At 39.1% G+C, this 15,142-nt stretch overlaps 1 protein-coding gene across 1 annotated transcript in view; it reads left to right on the top strand.

Annotated features, from left to right (window-relative positions):
* Positions 1-15,142, top strand: part of LOC106498452 (von Willebrand factor D and EGF domain-containing protein-like) — a 189,550-nt gene that overhangs the window by 73,054 nt on the left and 101,354 nt on the right. Inside the window, exons 9-11 of the mRNA XM_013959682.2 lie at positions 2,692-2,962; positions 6,304-6,518; positions 9,983-10,929. Coding sequence (XP_013815136.2) covers positions 2,692-2,962; positions 6,304-6,518; positions 9,983-10,929 — 1,433 coding nt within the window. The remainder of the gene's footprint in view (positions 1-2,691; positions 2,963-6,303; positions 6,519-9,982; positions 10,930-15,142) is intronic.

Raw genomic sequence — 15,142 nt, 5'->3', positions numbered from 1 at the left:
ATAACCCAACAGCTTCACTCTGAGAACACAGCTGCTCTTTAGTGATAAACACTCGGAAACCTGAGGACATTCTGCAGCATAATCCAACACTTCCTAGGGTAACAAATAGCATAAAATAGTTCTCACTAACGAGGGAAGCTGAAGCCCAGAGGGACACATCAACAAATCTAATGATTTGGCGGCAAAACTGTGATGGAAGAAGTTTAGGAGCAGTCGCAACAATAATTGAATCGATAAAAAGGTGAAGGAGATCTCAGTGCAGCCTGGTGAACAGTTCAGAGATGAGTGTATTGCATTAGTTAATCTAACACTGCTACTATGTTTACATATATCATATATATTTATTTTCCCTTATACCCTTCTCTTATCATGAGCCAAGAGAAAAGATTCCTATGATAACATCTCATTATCTTAGGAGCATTGTACAATTCTTGGATAAAGAGCACAAGGAACAGGAACTTGATGCACTCCTTGGAAAAACAACCCAAACACATACATGGGGAGGGAGGGGACCACTTTATGTCGGTGCATCCATTGCTATAGATTATTAGGGAAGCAGAACTGCAAGGTGCACAATGGAGTGCAATTTAGACACAAGCAATAGTGCCTGGTTCACAAAGAATATGCTGAGTCCCCTTGTACAAGAGCTCCAATAACTCTACTTCAAGCTTTCAGCTCTGCAAGGCTGCAATTTGATTTCTTAAATGTTGTCCAATGAATGATTATCACAATTAAAGTTGTATAAACATCACAAAAGTTTACCTGATTACATTCAATTATCCACTGAAGTAATTCAAAGCCAGCTGAAAGCTTCAATTTCGACACATAGCAAATTTGTTTTGTGCTATGGAATCCATGTCATGACTTAACTGAAGGACTCTCAGTGACTTCCAAGAGAGCTGGATTAGATCCATTGTCTACGCTTATTAAGCAGTGAATAGCTCCCATTACTGGAATGATATTTATATGCATAAGCTAATACTATCTTATTTACTAGATACACCTGATTAGTCTAGATATAGCCATTTTGCTGCACATTTTTCCATCAAGCTTTCTAAAAACCATTACTTCGAAATTCCTCTTGTTGAGAGGACTACTGAAGGAACCTGGAAGGTGATTCTCGTTAACTTTCCTGGCTCCTCATTTTCTCCTATGAAGAGGTCCAAATGGAGCTAGCATTTGATGTTAAAAGAGATTAGATATTTTTAATGTTTTCCTTAGTTCTAATCAGTATTTGCAACAGCATCTGAGCAGTGTACTTAGGGTTTATGTACCTGATTAGAAAATAAGATGAGACAGAATGATTCAAAATCTTTTTATGACCAACTGCACTAAGTTTTTCAAGATGAAGTATAAAGTCCAATGTGTTTTCTTGCAGAGAAAAGCAGTTAGAGTTTACATTCTTACTGTATTTTAAGTTACATACTTTTCTATGGCTTTTATTGTGAAGAGTAGTAAAATCCTGATATATGCACACTAAAAAATCTTGGGTGTTGAACCAAAGATAAAACAACAAATGATTTGTTCCTCTGACTAGAAAATATTGACTGAAAAAAATAATGATGTCTGTATGACATTGCTTTAAAAAATCCTGTTATTTAGTTTAGTGGTTGATTTTATGTTTTGCACATTGCTTTTCGCATTTTCTTTTTTATTGCAGAAAATGATAAGGCTTATTATTATAAGCTTGTAGCTTATTTTCCATGTTATTTAATTTCCTAAAAATCTTATTTAAAACTAAATGTTATGCCTCAAAAGAAAGCAGAAGAATCCACTGCTTTTAAAGATGGCAGCTGTTGGCTCATGTGGAGCGATCTCCTGCAACGTCTATATAGTATATAGCTACTGTTTTCTTTAGTTATATACATCGTGTTGGAATAAAATACAGAAGAACAGTAAGACAAGATTGCTGAGTGAGAAAACAGAGAGCAATACCGGAGGATCCTCCCGTAGGCCTTTATGCCGGACTCCCTGCTGCATCTTGCTGCAGGACGGGGGAATTTTGCCTAGCTAGCGCAGAGGGAAACATCTGTGGAACTACTCTCCTCACGAACTCAGATGCAGCAAGGACTTTTTGTACGGAGAAGAATGAAAGCTCCAAACTGTTGAACACGCTGCAATGTGCTGATTGCCGATCCATTTATAGTGAAACTTCTGCTCATAGTAAAGTTGTTCTGTGAGGAGGAAAAAAAAAGTCATTTTAACAGGTTTTCAGTAGAATTCCAATTTTTCATATGAAATATTCACCTCGCCACAGTCAGTCTTGTAAAAGTTAGTGATTAGTCACAGAAGATGTTATTTGAGCGCTGATTTTGCTTTGAAGAATATCGTGCTGTAAAGCATCCTGTTAGAACCAAAACATATTTATTAAGGCCTGGAGGCAGGGAGTTTTTCCCATTTGCTTTTATCAAACGTTTATGCTTTTTATCCATGCCCGTTGCCATAGCAGCAGCTCTTAGACAGCTACCAGCTTCTCACATGAATTCTTATGCACTTCCAGCTAATAACTCTGGCAGTATTAGCTTGCTTATGGTGCTGAATGCTTCCCCGTGTGTTGATTTTTCTCTCCCCTTCAAGGCCAGCCACCACACTGGCCTAATTAAAGAGAGCTGCTGTACGAGTACAAACAAACAGCCATTACAGGGGGGAGCTCCGGGTCTCTAAATCCTGTTTTTGTTTGTTGTTGTTTAGGCGTTACGATAATTACAAAATCGGCACCTTCCTTTTGTGCCAGAGCCTGTCGCGGCTGTTTGAAGTGCACGTTCGGCAGTGGGACTGCGGAGACCAGCGCGCGGCCGCAGCCTGCAACTGCGGCGTAGCTGCGCGAGAGGGGAAGGACACTGTGGTGCTGGATATGTGCAACGGCCATTTCCGGGAAACCAAACCACAGCTTGCCATCAAAAGCGCTGACGCATCGCCACAAGTCAAAATCCTAAAGTCCTATGGAGGGAGAAAAATAACAGTACGTGGATATTTGAGTACTTTTGTTGTTGTTCTTAAGAATGTGAGTTTAATATCTCTGAATGATTACAGAAGTTGCTACAAAAATATCTGAAGCTGTAAGAGTGCCTGCAGCAAAAGGTACCGGAAAATAAGACCAAGGGAAGGAGCTGGTTAAAGTGTTAGTTTAGCAAACAGTAAAACAAAACAAAACAAATATCTCTGGATATTTCTTGGAGACATATCTACAAATATCTCTAGAAATTTCTTGGAAACATATCAGTGCCAATATTGTTACCTACTATTTGCAGTACGGCAATCTTCTCACGGTTAATTTACGCTAGGCACTACCCAACCACTTCACTTAAATCAAGTTTTTTTGCAGCGCTTCTGATATAAATATTCAAGGCACGATCACAGGTAAATATAGTAGAATAATGGAACAGTAGAATGTAACAGTAAGGCAATAATAGCCAGATCCAAAGAGCCCCCAAAAGCCATGAAAATGGGCTGCAAATGTGGAACATTTGGTATAATTTGAAGCACTTGCCTAAAATAGATAAGGCCATAATACACTTTGTATGTATGCAAAGTATGTGCATATCATTTACCCAATGTATACACAAAATGATGCATATCATTTATCCAGACAGTGCAATTTTAATCCAGTCTACTGGCTGAAATCACTGGAAGAATAAGAGCAGTTTGCACTAGGGGGCTTTGGTGAGCAGAAGAGCCGCAAATTACAGCCAAGAAGGTAATTTTATCCTAAAGTTGTATCATCAAGATTTATTGCCAGGAAACATTTAGAGTGAAAGTAGGTCCACAGTAGAGCCAAAAGGATATGAGGGAGTTCCTGTGTTTTGGCTCTCTTCATGATCTCCCTTGGAATAGATCTTGATAAGCTAGTAATTGAAAGTCTGTTAATTATAGAATAGAGAAAAAGCAGGAAGCAAGATGCCATTTCATTTTGCAACTAAATGCAACATAATTACAGTTTTATTACCAGAATAATCTTAGCAAGGAACCTCCCCATCCTCATTTACACCTCATGTAAGTCTCACTGATTTCCTTTGTGTATAAAACACATTAGGACACCTCTGGGACATGACTATGAATCCTGCTCTCATCCAAGTGGGAACCTGTAGGAATGGCATAGCAATGTGTATGGTCCCTCATCACACCGCTGGGAACAGTGCACCCCGATTTGTGTCACCCTCCCGCTCCCCCAACCTCCCAGCCCTTCTGCCCCACACCTCAGCCTGGCTCTGTGTCTCCAGCGGCACCGTGCAGGAGCCGGGTCCCTGCAGCTCCTGTAGCAATCAAGGTGGCCGCTCTGAGTGGCGTTAAGTTACTTTCCGTTCTGTGCAAGGTGACAGCTCCCAGCAGCCAGTCACTTTATAAGCTGAGCTCTCAGTAAAGCTTCTTCAAAGTCCCCATCAGCAGTGGTTAAACCCAGGTGGGTTACAGAAAAGCTGGACAGTTGTTAGGTCCTCAGCAGCGGATTGCACGTCCTAACAGGGGCAACAGGAAAACAAAGCATTACAGCCCTCTAAATTCCTGAAATAGATCCACACCTGCAAATACTAATCCAAACAGCACAGAAGACTGAAACAGCTCATGCAGTCCTGACTGCAAGGATTTTGCACACAGCATTGCAGCAAATGTTCCTCCTTGTAGTTAAAGAATGTAATTAGAAGGCATATGTTTATCTCAAAGAGGAAACCCACCCAGCTCTGTGTCAACAGCACTTCTCCTGTTCCATCTTTTAAACAACTTAGAAAAAATTAACTAATCAAGCCATTCTAGCTTTCTGCTTGGAAAGCATTGTTTTAAACTTACCTTGGAAAGCCAGACATACAGCTAAGGTGGACGTACGGCCAAGGCCTTTTGACGTATTCAGAGGACTGGTTTTACGTGAGCCATTCAGGAAGACTTTGACATGGCGCAGGCATAGTCATGCCATCTGCTTGCTCATCTCTTCCATGGTTTGCAGCACCTCAGGCTATTCCAAACTTTGCTGTTTCACAAGCTCTCATCCTGTGCCGCTGTAGTCCAGAAGACTCCTACTGCTGACTTACATGAGAAAATTCTGGGTCTTAAAGAAAGAAAGACATATGGCACAAAGCATAAGCCAACTGTGTGGTGACTTCTGTTATTGGCCAAGGTCAATATTCTGAGGAAAAGATACTTTAAATGCCTAAATCAAACCAAAGTGAGCCTGAGTTCAAAACACGGTATCTCCAACTCCCACTGAAATCAGTGGAACTGTTGCTTAGCTCAATCGGACCAGGAGATCACATACAGGTAGCACCACAAAAAGTATCAGGAAGCTAAAATGCCCAAGATTGTTATTTACTGCAGCCAAAATCTAAACTCTGGATTCCAGCAAGGAAATAAAAATGTATGTTAGTCACATCCTCATAGATGTGAATAGATTTGGTGGGAAGAACCTTATAATTAAAAGGCACCAAAAGAAGAGAAAGAAAAAAAAGCAATGGACACTAGTTGAGTAAGTTATTCTCAATAGTTTGGGCAGGGATGACTATTTTGGAATTACTTAAATAAAGTGTTTCCAATTATTTAATGTATGTTTTTAAATAACTAGAAACATCGAATTTTGGATCAAACAAAATACTAGGCTTAGTTATCAGGACAGAGCTCTCTCGCCCCCACGCCTGGTACAGATCAGTTTCAAAATCATTTTACCTGGAAAAATAGAGGAAACAAACAATACATTTCAGTTGAAGAGATTTATTCCTTTTTTTTGGTTGGGCCACCAATCTGAAAAATCCATTATCCACACAGCTCTACTTCTTTGTCTTACCCTCAAGATTTTTTTTTTCTTTTAAAGGTCAGCATAAGCCTACCACAAGTTCTTTAATGAGAAAATTGCTTTATCCACTTTAAAACACAATCATTTTCTGGGTAATCCGGCCTCGGAAAATGAAACGATTTTTCAGAGGGAAGAAAGCTGTTTTTCAGACTTGGCAGTTTATCTAAAAGAAACAATTTCCTCGGCAAAGACACAAGGGTGGTCTTACTGTCATGGAAGTTGCTTCAAAAATTAGCTGCTAACTTACCAGTGGGAAAACTTCAGTGAATGTAATTATTAATTTAAAAAGGAAGCACTTGCATGGATTTATATTTATATAATGCTATCAGATATTAGCACCAGCAAATCTGAAAGCAAGCTAAATAATAGCATGAATAAATATTTATAGTGTATCTAAGTGATCTTAAATTACCACCGGTATAGCCAGCACCCTACTTTTGATACTTTTGTTTATAGAAATGGACATTTTTTATTACATTAAAAGCTTGGTAATGGTTTCAATTCACTGGATTTTCCTGCCTCCTCAGATCATGTTCCCTTCAGGAGCATTTGTTCGCGCTGATGTAAGCGAGTGGGGAATGAGTCTGACAGTGAGGACGCCGAGCAGCGACTTTAACAGCACCCGAGGTCTGTGCGGCATCTTCGACGGGGACGGCCATAATGACTTCCACCGCGCCGGCGGGCGGCCTTTGCTCCCGCAGCACAGCAACGTGCCTGAGGAAGACTTCGTAGAAGAGTGGAGGTACAAAGCTGGAGGATTCTAGACCTGGAAGATGTACTGTAACATTTTTTTAAGGGGTGTTGATACATTTATTTCGTTACAGAGCCCTTTAATGACCTGACAGAGAGATCTGCTTAATCTACCGAGGGAAGCCTGGAGGCCCATCACCATCCCAAACAGCACGACAGCTGATTTTTCAGTCAGCACAATACTCATAAGCAGTTACTGAGAGACAAGTTTTATATTCACAAGTGATGTCATGTTAACAGCCGTGTTAAGATCCCACTCAGCTGTTAAAAAAATGCAGTTCTCACCCACACTGGAAAATGTAGATAACTGACAATAGGGATTAATTAAGGGTTTGGTATTTCCCTTGTTCTTTTATTCCTGAACACTAATTACAATATGCGGATATAGATTAAATGTTACATTTTGACAAAGTGTGGTAATATATGTACCATGCTAAAGCTTAATATCTACTCTACTAATGACAGCAGGCTTTAAAAACTCTCACTTTCTGAAACAGATGGTCTGGAACCAAAGCCAGGAATCTGACTCTGTAACATATCCCTATCCCTACCCCACATTTTAATTCCTGATGCTGAACTCTAAAGACACCTTCAAGGTGATCCCAAAAGCAAAATGGGATTATTTGGCTGTGTAGGTTTGCTTGTGAAGTACCGTTTGCAAATAATGAAAAACAGGCTGATCATGACTGGTTATGTTTACTTGCGCAGTTATTGTAAGATCAACTTGGGTCCTGATATTCTCCCTGTTTGGTGCGGGAAGAACAACTGCATGAAAATTTGGCACAGGGAAACAAACCCAAACCTTGGTCAGATGGGTCAGTACATACCTTAATATCACACTTATTCTGCATACAGGAACAGCTTACTTAGCTCAATCCTTCAGTAACAAAAAAAATTTTAGACCTATTACATTTCAGAAAATAAATAAATTTTTCTACCATTTCTACCATTTCTAGTAATGTCCAACGGGTTTAAATGATCGCTATCTAGTCAATTTTGACTTGTAGTTAGAAATAGTACAATTTAGAAGTCAGCAGCCATTTGAAACAAATTTTAATGCACTTACGAGAACCAGTCAGATATTGCTTGTGGGAAGGGAAGGGGCGAATTAATTCGGTGCAAGGACAACCAACTTCTGACATGCACAGTGAGGGGCTACCTTGAGACTCCTGGGAGGAGCTGTTCAAAGCAAGGTTGCCAAAAGATCAAGAGCCAAGGCAGAATATGTGCGAAGATAATTTACTCATAAAACAGAGGAATTTTCTAGCGCTTGGCACATATGATGGGAATACTTCAGGAAAGGTAGAGGAATCTTCTGTTAAGTGAGAAGGGCAGAAGGGTGACAAATTTAGCTTTGCTGAATCCCCAAGCAAGGATTGTTAAGGAGTCTTCAGAACCCATGCCTGATTCAAAAACCGGCTGAAGTCAAGGGAAAGACTACAGCCATTTCCAGAGGAGACTGGATCAGTCTCTAATCCACCCACGGAGAAATGGCACAACAGAAAATAAAACCTGGAGGGTGATATTTTCTGCTGCTGTTTTTAATTTCATTTTAAATAACATTTAAGGCACATTAGTCTTCAGGACTCTCCAGCACCTGAAGCTAGGCTGTGTTTGCCATCTGGCAGATCAGTTTCTTCCCTGGCTCCCACCTCTCCCAAGCAACTGCAGGGCTCAGAATGGCACAGATCTCTTTCAAACATCAGCTTTCCAATGCACCTTTTAAACAATAAAATGACATCAGAACCTCTCAGTCCTTAAAAAAGCATCCTGACAAGGAATTCTAAAAGACATATTTTAAATAAGTAAGAGAAATTATTCTTACATTTTGCAGTTATCCACTGGGAAAGCAACAGAAATTCTTTTTGGACTCACTATACTAGTATTCAACACAGTTTGATAACCACTAGTTTACGTAAGTTTTACTTAATTATTAAATACATAATATTTAACCAGAGTCTCTAGTTTATGTAATGCTCCCTTAAAAAAAGACCTACCTCTGCTGCCTTAATTTGTTTAGCTTTACAGTTAGTTGGTGATGTGACTCCGGGTAGCTGCAATCACAGGTAACATGAGCATTCAGAACTAGAGACACGGTGTGCGCAGGACAGCCGCGTGGAATTTAAAGTTGCACTGTCTTGTTCTGCAAAGGGCAAGAGGTCATTTCAGTACTCCCTCAATCAACAAAATATGTTTTATTGTCCTAGACTGTAGGAAGGCTACTGCTAAGTGCATAATAGCTTGGGCATTTCTGTGAGCGTGAAAGCCTTCCTATCATATCATACTGTATTCTGTTGTGCCTGCACATTGTGAAAAATGGTTTCATAAATGTCCGGGCTCGTATTTCAGAAAGAGAAATTGGTTCATTTTGCCTCTGTCACTGCAATGTTGTTGTTTTTTTTAAGTTAGTATTTATCAATGATCAAAATAATAATATCACATATTTTCAAAATATACTGGAAAAATTGATAAGGTAATTAAACTTTCTACAACAGAACCTAGTATCTGGCTTCAAAATGTTTGCAAATGTTTTCTTTTTCCTGAACCCTTTATATTCTGGCTGTAAGACAAAAATAATGCCAAAATAATCTAAACTTTTGGTGATATTTCAAATTTGTCCAGAAATAAAGTACTTCCAACTCCTGGGACAAGAAGCGTATCTTCTTCTTCAAAGGTCCAGGATTCTTCTTCTGCCATACAAATAAGATCAATCAGAAATCTTATGCTCATGAGATTTCCAGAGAAACTTTAATTATGGTTGTTCATTCAAACTAAACTCGCTAGAAGTTTGCCCATAATTAAAGCTGGACTAAATTAAAAAAGGAAAAAAATAATCTTACCTTATATGACACTCTAACCCTGTGATCAATAGAAAACTTCTTTGTGTGGAAAGAAAAGCTCAAAGAAAGCTCCATTAGAAGGCCAGAATGAAATGAAGTATGCATAAAAATTTTGAAAAGAATAAAATGGGTAAAAGCAAAAAATACAGTGCTCCAAACTTTAGAGGAAACCCTTTGTAATTAGAGCAAGGGTAAATAGACAAAGATGATTTTCATAATGAAGTATTTGAAACAAATATATCTCTTTTGCCATTCTCCGGGCTGTATCTGAGTCACATCAGGGACAGATCCAAGGCCTTACTTCATGTGTAATATGCAAAGGGTAACCTGCACCTTAAAAAAGTTCTGTGAAGTGAAGTCACGCAGTTAGGCACAGGGCCAGCAAAGCACTTAAGCATCTGTTACCAAACAGTCCCAGTGCAGTCCTAAAAAATGTATAGGACAACTCAGGAAGGACAATGCAAAAGTGACTAAAGAAAACAGAGATTAAACTTATTAAGTACTTTGCCAGACTGGGAATTTATGCATTCCCCAGACTCAAGGAAAGAAAGTTTACTTAATAATGTACACCAATTTGTTGAAAGTTTCTTCTTTCTAATCTCTCTTTTTAAATCAGAATACCTCCAGGGAAGAGTTTATTCGACAAGACTCCAGCACCTTCTGAAGGGAAGCACAGGAAAAAGTACTGCAGATGTCAGAAGGTGAACTCTAAGTCTTTGCACTCAGTAAACACACTGAACACCTTTCAGAATTCTTTCCCTCAGTCCTTTGGTTGCCATTATGAAAATGTGGATTATACTTCTGCAATCCCATATCTAGATGTTACATCAGAATTTGTCTCTCACCCAGAAATAGGATCTACTTTAAGAAATAGGAAACTGTTGGCCAAGCCCTTTCAGCAGAGCTATCTGCTGAAATCAGTCAAAAAGCGACGTAGCCCCGAGGACCAATTAAAGCCACTCACACACATTTCCATGCAAAGCCAGGAATACAACAGTTTCATTAACTTTACTAAACCAGCAGAAGAACTACAGAGAGCAAAAAGGCAAGAAGACTATTACGAATACTCATCGTTTTATCCGTTGCAAAGCCCAAGCCAAATAGACTCAGAGAGCTTTGCGTATTTTTTCCCAGAGGACTACTTTGAAGGAATTCGGACAAAACTTCCACTGGCATGGCCTACTCCTAATGGCCTAACCTCCGCCAAAGCCCTGGAGATTTGCCACCAGCTTCTTGCAAATTCTACCATTGGCTTAGCGTGTAAAGCTGTCCTTGGCAAGCAAATGGATGAGGCAATTGATATGTGTCTTTCAGATTTGCAACTCAAGGATGATGTGGCCTGGGTGACTGCACTGATAGCGCTTTTAGAAAATGAATGTGAAAGAAGAGTGATAGGAAACATAAGTAAACTGTTTCATGTAGGAAACCAGCCATCTGCTAGCCAGGAAGAAATCCTCACCATTCTCCGGTGTCCTGCTTTCTGTAATGGCAATGGACAATGTACAGAATTGGGCTGCCAGTGCTTTGAAGACCACAGCTCTTACGATTGTAGCATTGCCAAAAGTAAGTAAAAAATTCTGTTTGTTCCTACCCTACCTATCTTTCTATGGTATTACAGTTATTAGGTAGAACATCTGCACAGAGTTGTTTGCTCTTCAAATAGCGTTACCAGTAAGATACCTGATGAATTAGTAATCAGTTTTTGACCTTGAAGAACTGATCAAAATATCTGGTTGGTTGGTCCTTCACTTTTTCGCCTCAGTAACTTTTTAAAAATGGATTTTACAAGCCCCTTAGCAAACTGGTTTTGCAGAAGTGATTTTCTTTACATCTGATCTATCACTGGCATGCCAACCAGCAAGCTTCTGACAAAAATGAGGGTCCTGCTCACCTTGTGGTCAATATTCATGTCAGCACTGTATAGATACTTCTTTTCCTGATCAACAGAGAATAACATCTGAAAATGAGTTTCAAACACTGTATTAGTTAAAAAAAAAAAAGTGACAAAATGAACATGTAATATTTTCAGAGACATAAACAGCTATAGGACATATGTGAACTTCAGATTTGTGCATTCTACAGACCGGATTCCACAAATATTTAGGAATCACTTCATGTTTAAACAGGTGGACATCCCACTAGATTGTGTCTCCCTTACGCTTCAGCCTCTCAATGTATAAATCCAAGTCCAGTGTGACTATTCACATTGCTTGACACTAAGCACGTGTACAAATGTTAGCAGTAATTTAACAATTTATGCCCTGCTTCAGCAAACTGTATAAGCTTATGCTTAAAGTTACAAAAAGGTACTTAAGGCCCAGGCATACAGCTGAGTTCCTGCAACTTAATAAGTGACAGCAATTCAGCTAAGCTGAAATGACAAGGCATGCTCTCATAGCCCATCCCAAATGTGGGGAACAACTTTCTTCTGTGATGCTTAAGCTAATGGATATTACTTTGTGTTTAGGACAGGTAAAGCTCATATATATATATATATATATATATATATATATATATATATGGTCATTCACCGTGGCTTAGCTGACACATCAGAATCTCAGTAAGTCCCAGGAACCCAGCTGCATATCTGATACTTCCAAGGCATTTACTAGTAGGATGGGATTACCCATGTGCTTCAGAATAAACATGTTTCAGCACGCTGATTTAAAACAGTGAAATACAGCCCAACATTTGTTTTTTGTTAATGATAGGCTAAAATTTACAGGATAATTTTGTAGATCTGGAAAAATTCTCTAATTCACACAGAGAACTGACATCAGTGACTGAAAAGTGATTTGAACAATCTTATAATAATTGTCCAAAATAGAATTCAGTGATTCAGGTAGGGGAGCTGCTTAGACCAGATTTTAAATTTTTGTTTTACTCAGATTAGAAGAAAATAACTGTGCTGCCACTGCCTTTGTTTCCCCTTTTCTCCAGCTGAGAAAACTGTAGTGGATGGTCTTTGCTTCAGAAATTTTCTCTTCTGGAAGTCTGTTTATTAGAGTTCAAAATACATCAAATTATTTCCTCCAGTTTTCCAAAGAGACTCACTAGTGTTGCCTCAGCAGAGATAGTGACTTCTCCTAGCTGACTCCTCTCACCAGTGATACTAGCCTAAAAATACCTCTATTCAGCTTCTCCCATACTTCGGTTTAGTCTCCACTAAGAGACAGATCTCTTCACCTTCTAGAAAGCTTAGTTTTTTAGTTACATGCTCTCTGTCAGAGCAGCGTTGTATTTAGTCTGGCCCCTGGGGGAAGTAAGCTTGACTTGGTGCTTCTAAGGCAAGGCATTGGGACCCTCAACAGAGCCACATGGTAACAATTAGGAAAGTATAAATTTCACTCACTGTTTACAGTGCTCTAGTTGCTGGACATGAGTTCATTAGTGTTGCAACAGAACTAATATTCACATCTTCAGCAGTGTTCCTTTTCCAAAATTCCTGTGCACTTTCCTCAAAATTTCAAGGCAATATTTTATTTAAAAAGTGAAACACTCTTGTTCTTTCTGTCACACTGTAAATAACTATATTACATCAACTCAAATACTGTCTGCATTCATAACCATACAGCTACTTCACTTTCTGTCCGTGTCTGTTTAACACCTTATTGCACCAAAACTCAGCTATTCCATGTAAAGGAGACTTTAAGATGTAATGTATGCTATGTAGACAGCACTTCACCGATTTTATTCACCCAGCCAAAAGGGACTTAAATGGCTAAAATGCTCCATGTATGGTGTATATAATGGCTTAAAGCCATCTTTCCAAAGCCCTCTCTGTGTTGCGCTGCACATTTTCTAGCTGCAGCTAAGAACTTGTATTTTTGACTACAGTACTATTTGCAAAATATTTTCTGTGGACATAAGCTTTAAGTGCAAATATTATTTTTTATTTAAGAAATCAACAGACCACATTAATAATTACTACCCAAGAGGAGAAGAATGCTTTCTAGCCAGCTTCTAGCTAGAAGAGAAAGTATTAAATAAAAAAGCAGAACAAATTGCCATTTTGAGCCACTAGTATATTTTTCTCTTGAGGAAAAGCCAGTGGCATAAATCTCTGATGCGCAGACATTCCTTCCCAAGGGTGTACCTGACCCAGGGAACATTTAGCATTTGTTTTTCAATTTTTCTGCCATACTAGTGAGATTATATGCTGCCCTCTTATCAACAGCTGTCAGTCTCCAGAGAAGAAAGACCATAATCACTCATGGTGTATTCCGCCCCATGAGCACTCACTGGCTCTTACAAGTTTGTACAGCAGAGAAAGGTGGGGGAAAAAACATCAGAATGGTGCAACAGGCTCTTGTTAAGGCTACTGTAATTAACTTCAGTTGCTAAAATCTTCTCTGCATAATATAGATTTACGTTTTCTATTTGCAATCTATCCACCAGCTTTTACAGGGCAAAACCCTAACATGCAGCAGGGTTCACAAAGGTGAACTCCGCAGCCCATGGAACCCTCTGAGCTGTCTTCTGCATAAAAATAAGGATCTTAGAGAGGAACTGCTGATTCACAATCATTCAGGTAGACAATAAAACTACTTAGCAATTCCCTGCTTTCCACATCCTTAAGACCTGAACTGGTTGTAAACATTTATTCAAAATATTTCACAATCTGTTTCTCATTAAAATGGAAAAATTGGAATTAAAAAAGCAGATGCTTAAACAAATATAGCTGAAAAAAAATTGCCTACAGACAAATGAAAAAATTCCATCAAAATCTGGAAAACAATTCACAATTTTTTTAAGAGTTTGTTTGTTAAAGAAAGGAGCCTCTTAATTTAAAAATCAGGGTTTTGTTTGGCTGGATTCGGCTTGATTATTTTTCCCCAAAATGAAAACACAAGAAGTAAAGAGGATCCATTTCCTAACCAAATTTACCTAAATCATCACTGTATTTACAAGATGGGAACAAGCTGGAGAGTTGCAAAAACTTTCTGTAATACGGGTTCCATAAATACACAACACTTTAAAGAATATGCCTTTGAATCTGTAAACTGCTGCATTATGACTCTTCCCCAAGCATGTTCCCAAAACAGTCCTCAAGTTTTCCAAATGATGGATGGGTGGGAGACAATATACATTTCTCCTAATGTTAGTGGTAACAGCTTGAAGATTGTAATCATATCAGTCCCTTAAAGAGAAGGACTTCTTTTCATTTGGGGAACATAGTATTGAAAATTAGCTTCTCAGCATGTTCAATGGATACTTGCCAAGGTTTTAGCAAAGACCAATGATCAAAGCTCTCTCTTCTCTTTTACTAACTTCTGAGTGTTTGATCTTACATCTGAATAACTCTTTTAAGGCTACTCTCACATGTGTAGTATGCACATGTGACCTCAGTGTAAGAAAACACTTCTTCACATAAATACTGTCAAGGGCCATAATCATTATTAAAAACAACTGAGTCAGATTTGAGTCCAAATCTGTCCATAGCTTCTCATGTATTTCTCCACCCAAGTAATGCTCCTTTTCCTTCAGAAGGTTTTGGCTTGTCTTGCCACAGCCTGAAGTCAGAGCTTTGGACCGCAGAGCCCTGGAAACCCTAAGCTGACTGTGGCGCTCATGGAAAGCAGTGGTCCTCATGCAGGGCAGTCAAAACCCCCAGGGTTTGAACTCTGTCCCACAAAGTAACCTTCCACGGCTTTCGGAGTCCCTTCCGAGAACCAGTTGCAATGGCATTGTCTCCTTACAGGAGGACAGATATTTAATCTGGGTAATTTGGCTTTAAGTCCTGATACCCAACTTAAAACTTCATAAAGAAAAATTA

This window comes from Apteryx mantelli, chromosome 6 (assembly GCF_036417845.1).
Source record: "Apteryx mantelli isolate bAptMan1 chromosome 6, bAptMan1.hap1, whole genome shotgun sequence".
Taxonomy (NCBI): domain Eukaryota; kingdom Metazoa; phylum Chordata; class Aves; order Apterygiformes; family Apterygidae; genus Apteryx; species Apteryx mantelli.
The sequence above is the reverse complement of the archived record's forward strand: the minus strand, read 5'-3'. Positions and strand labels throughout refer to the sequence as shown.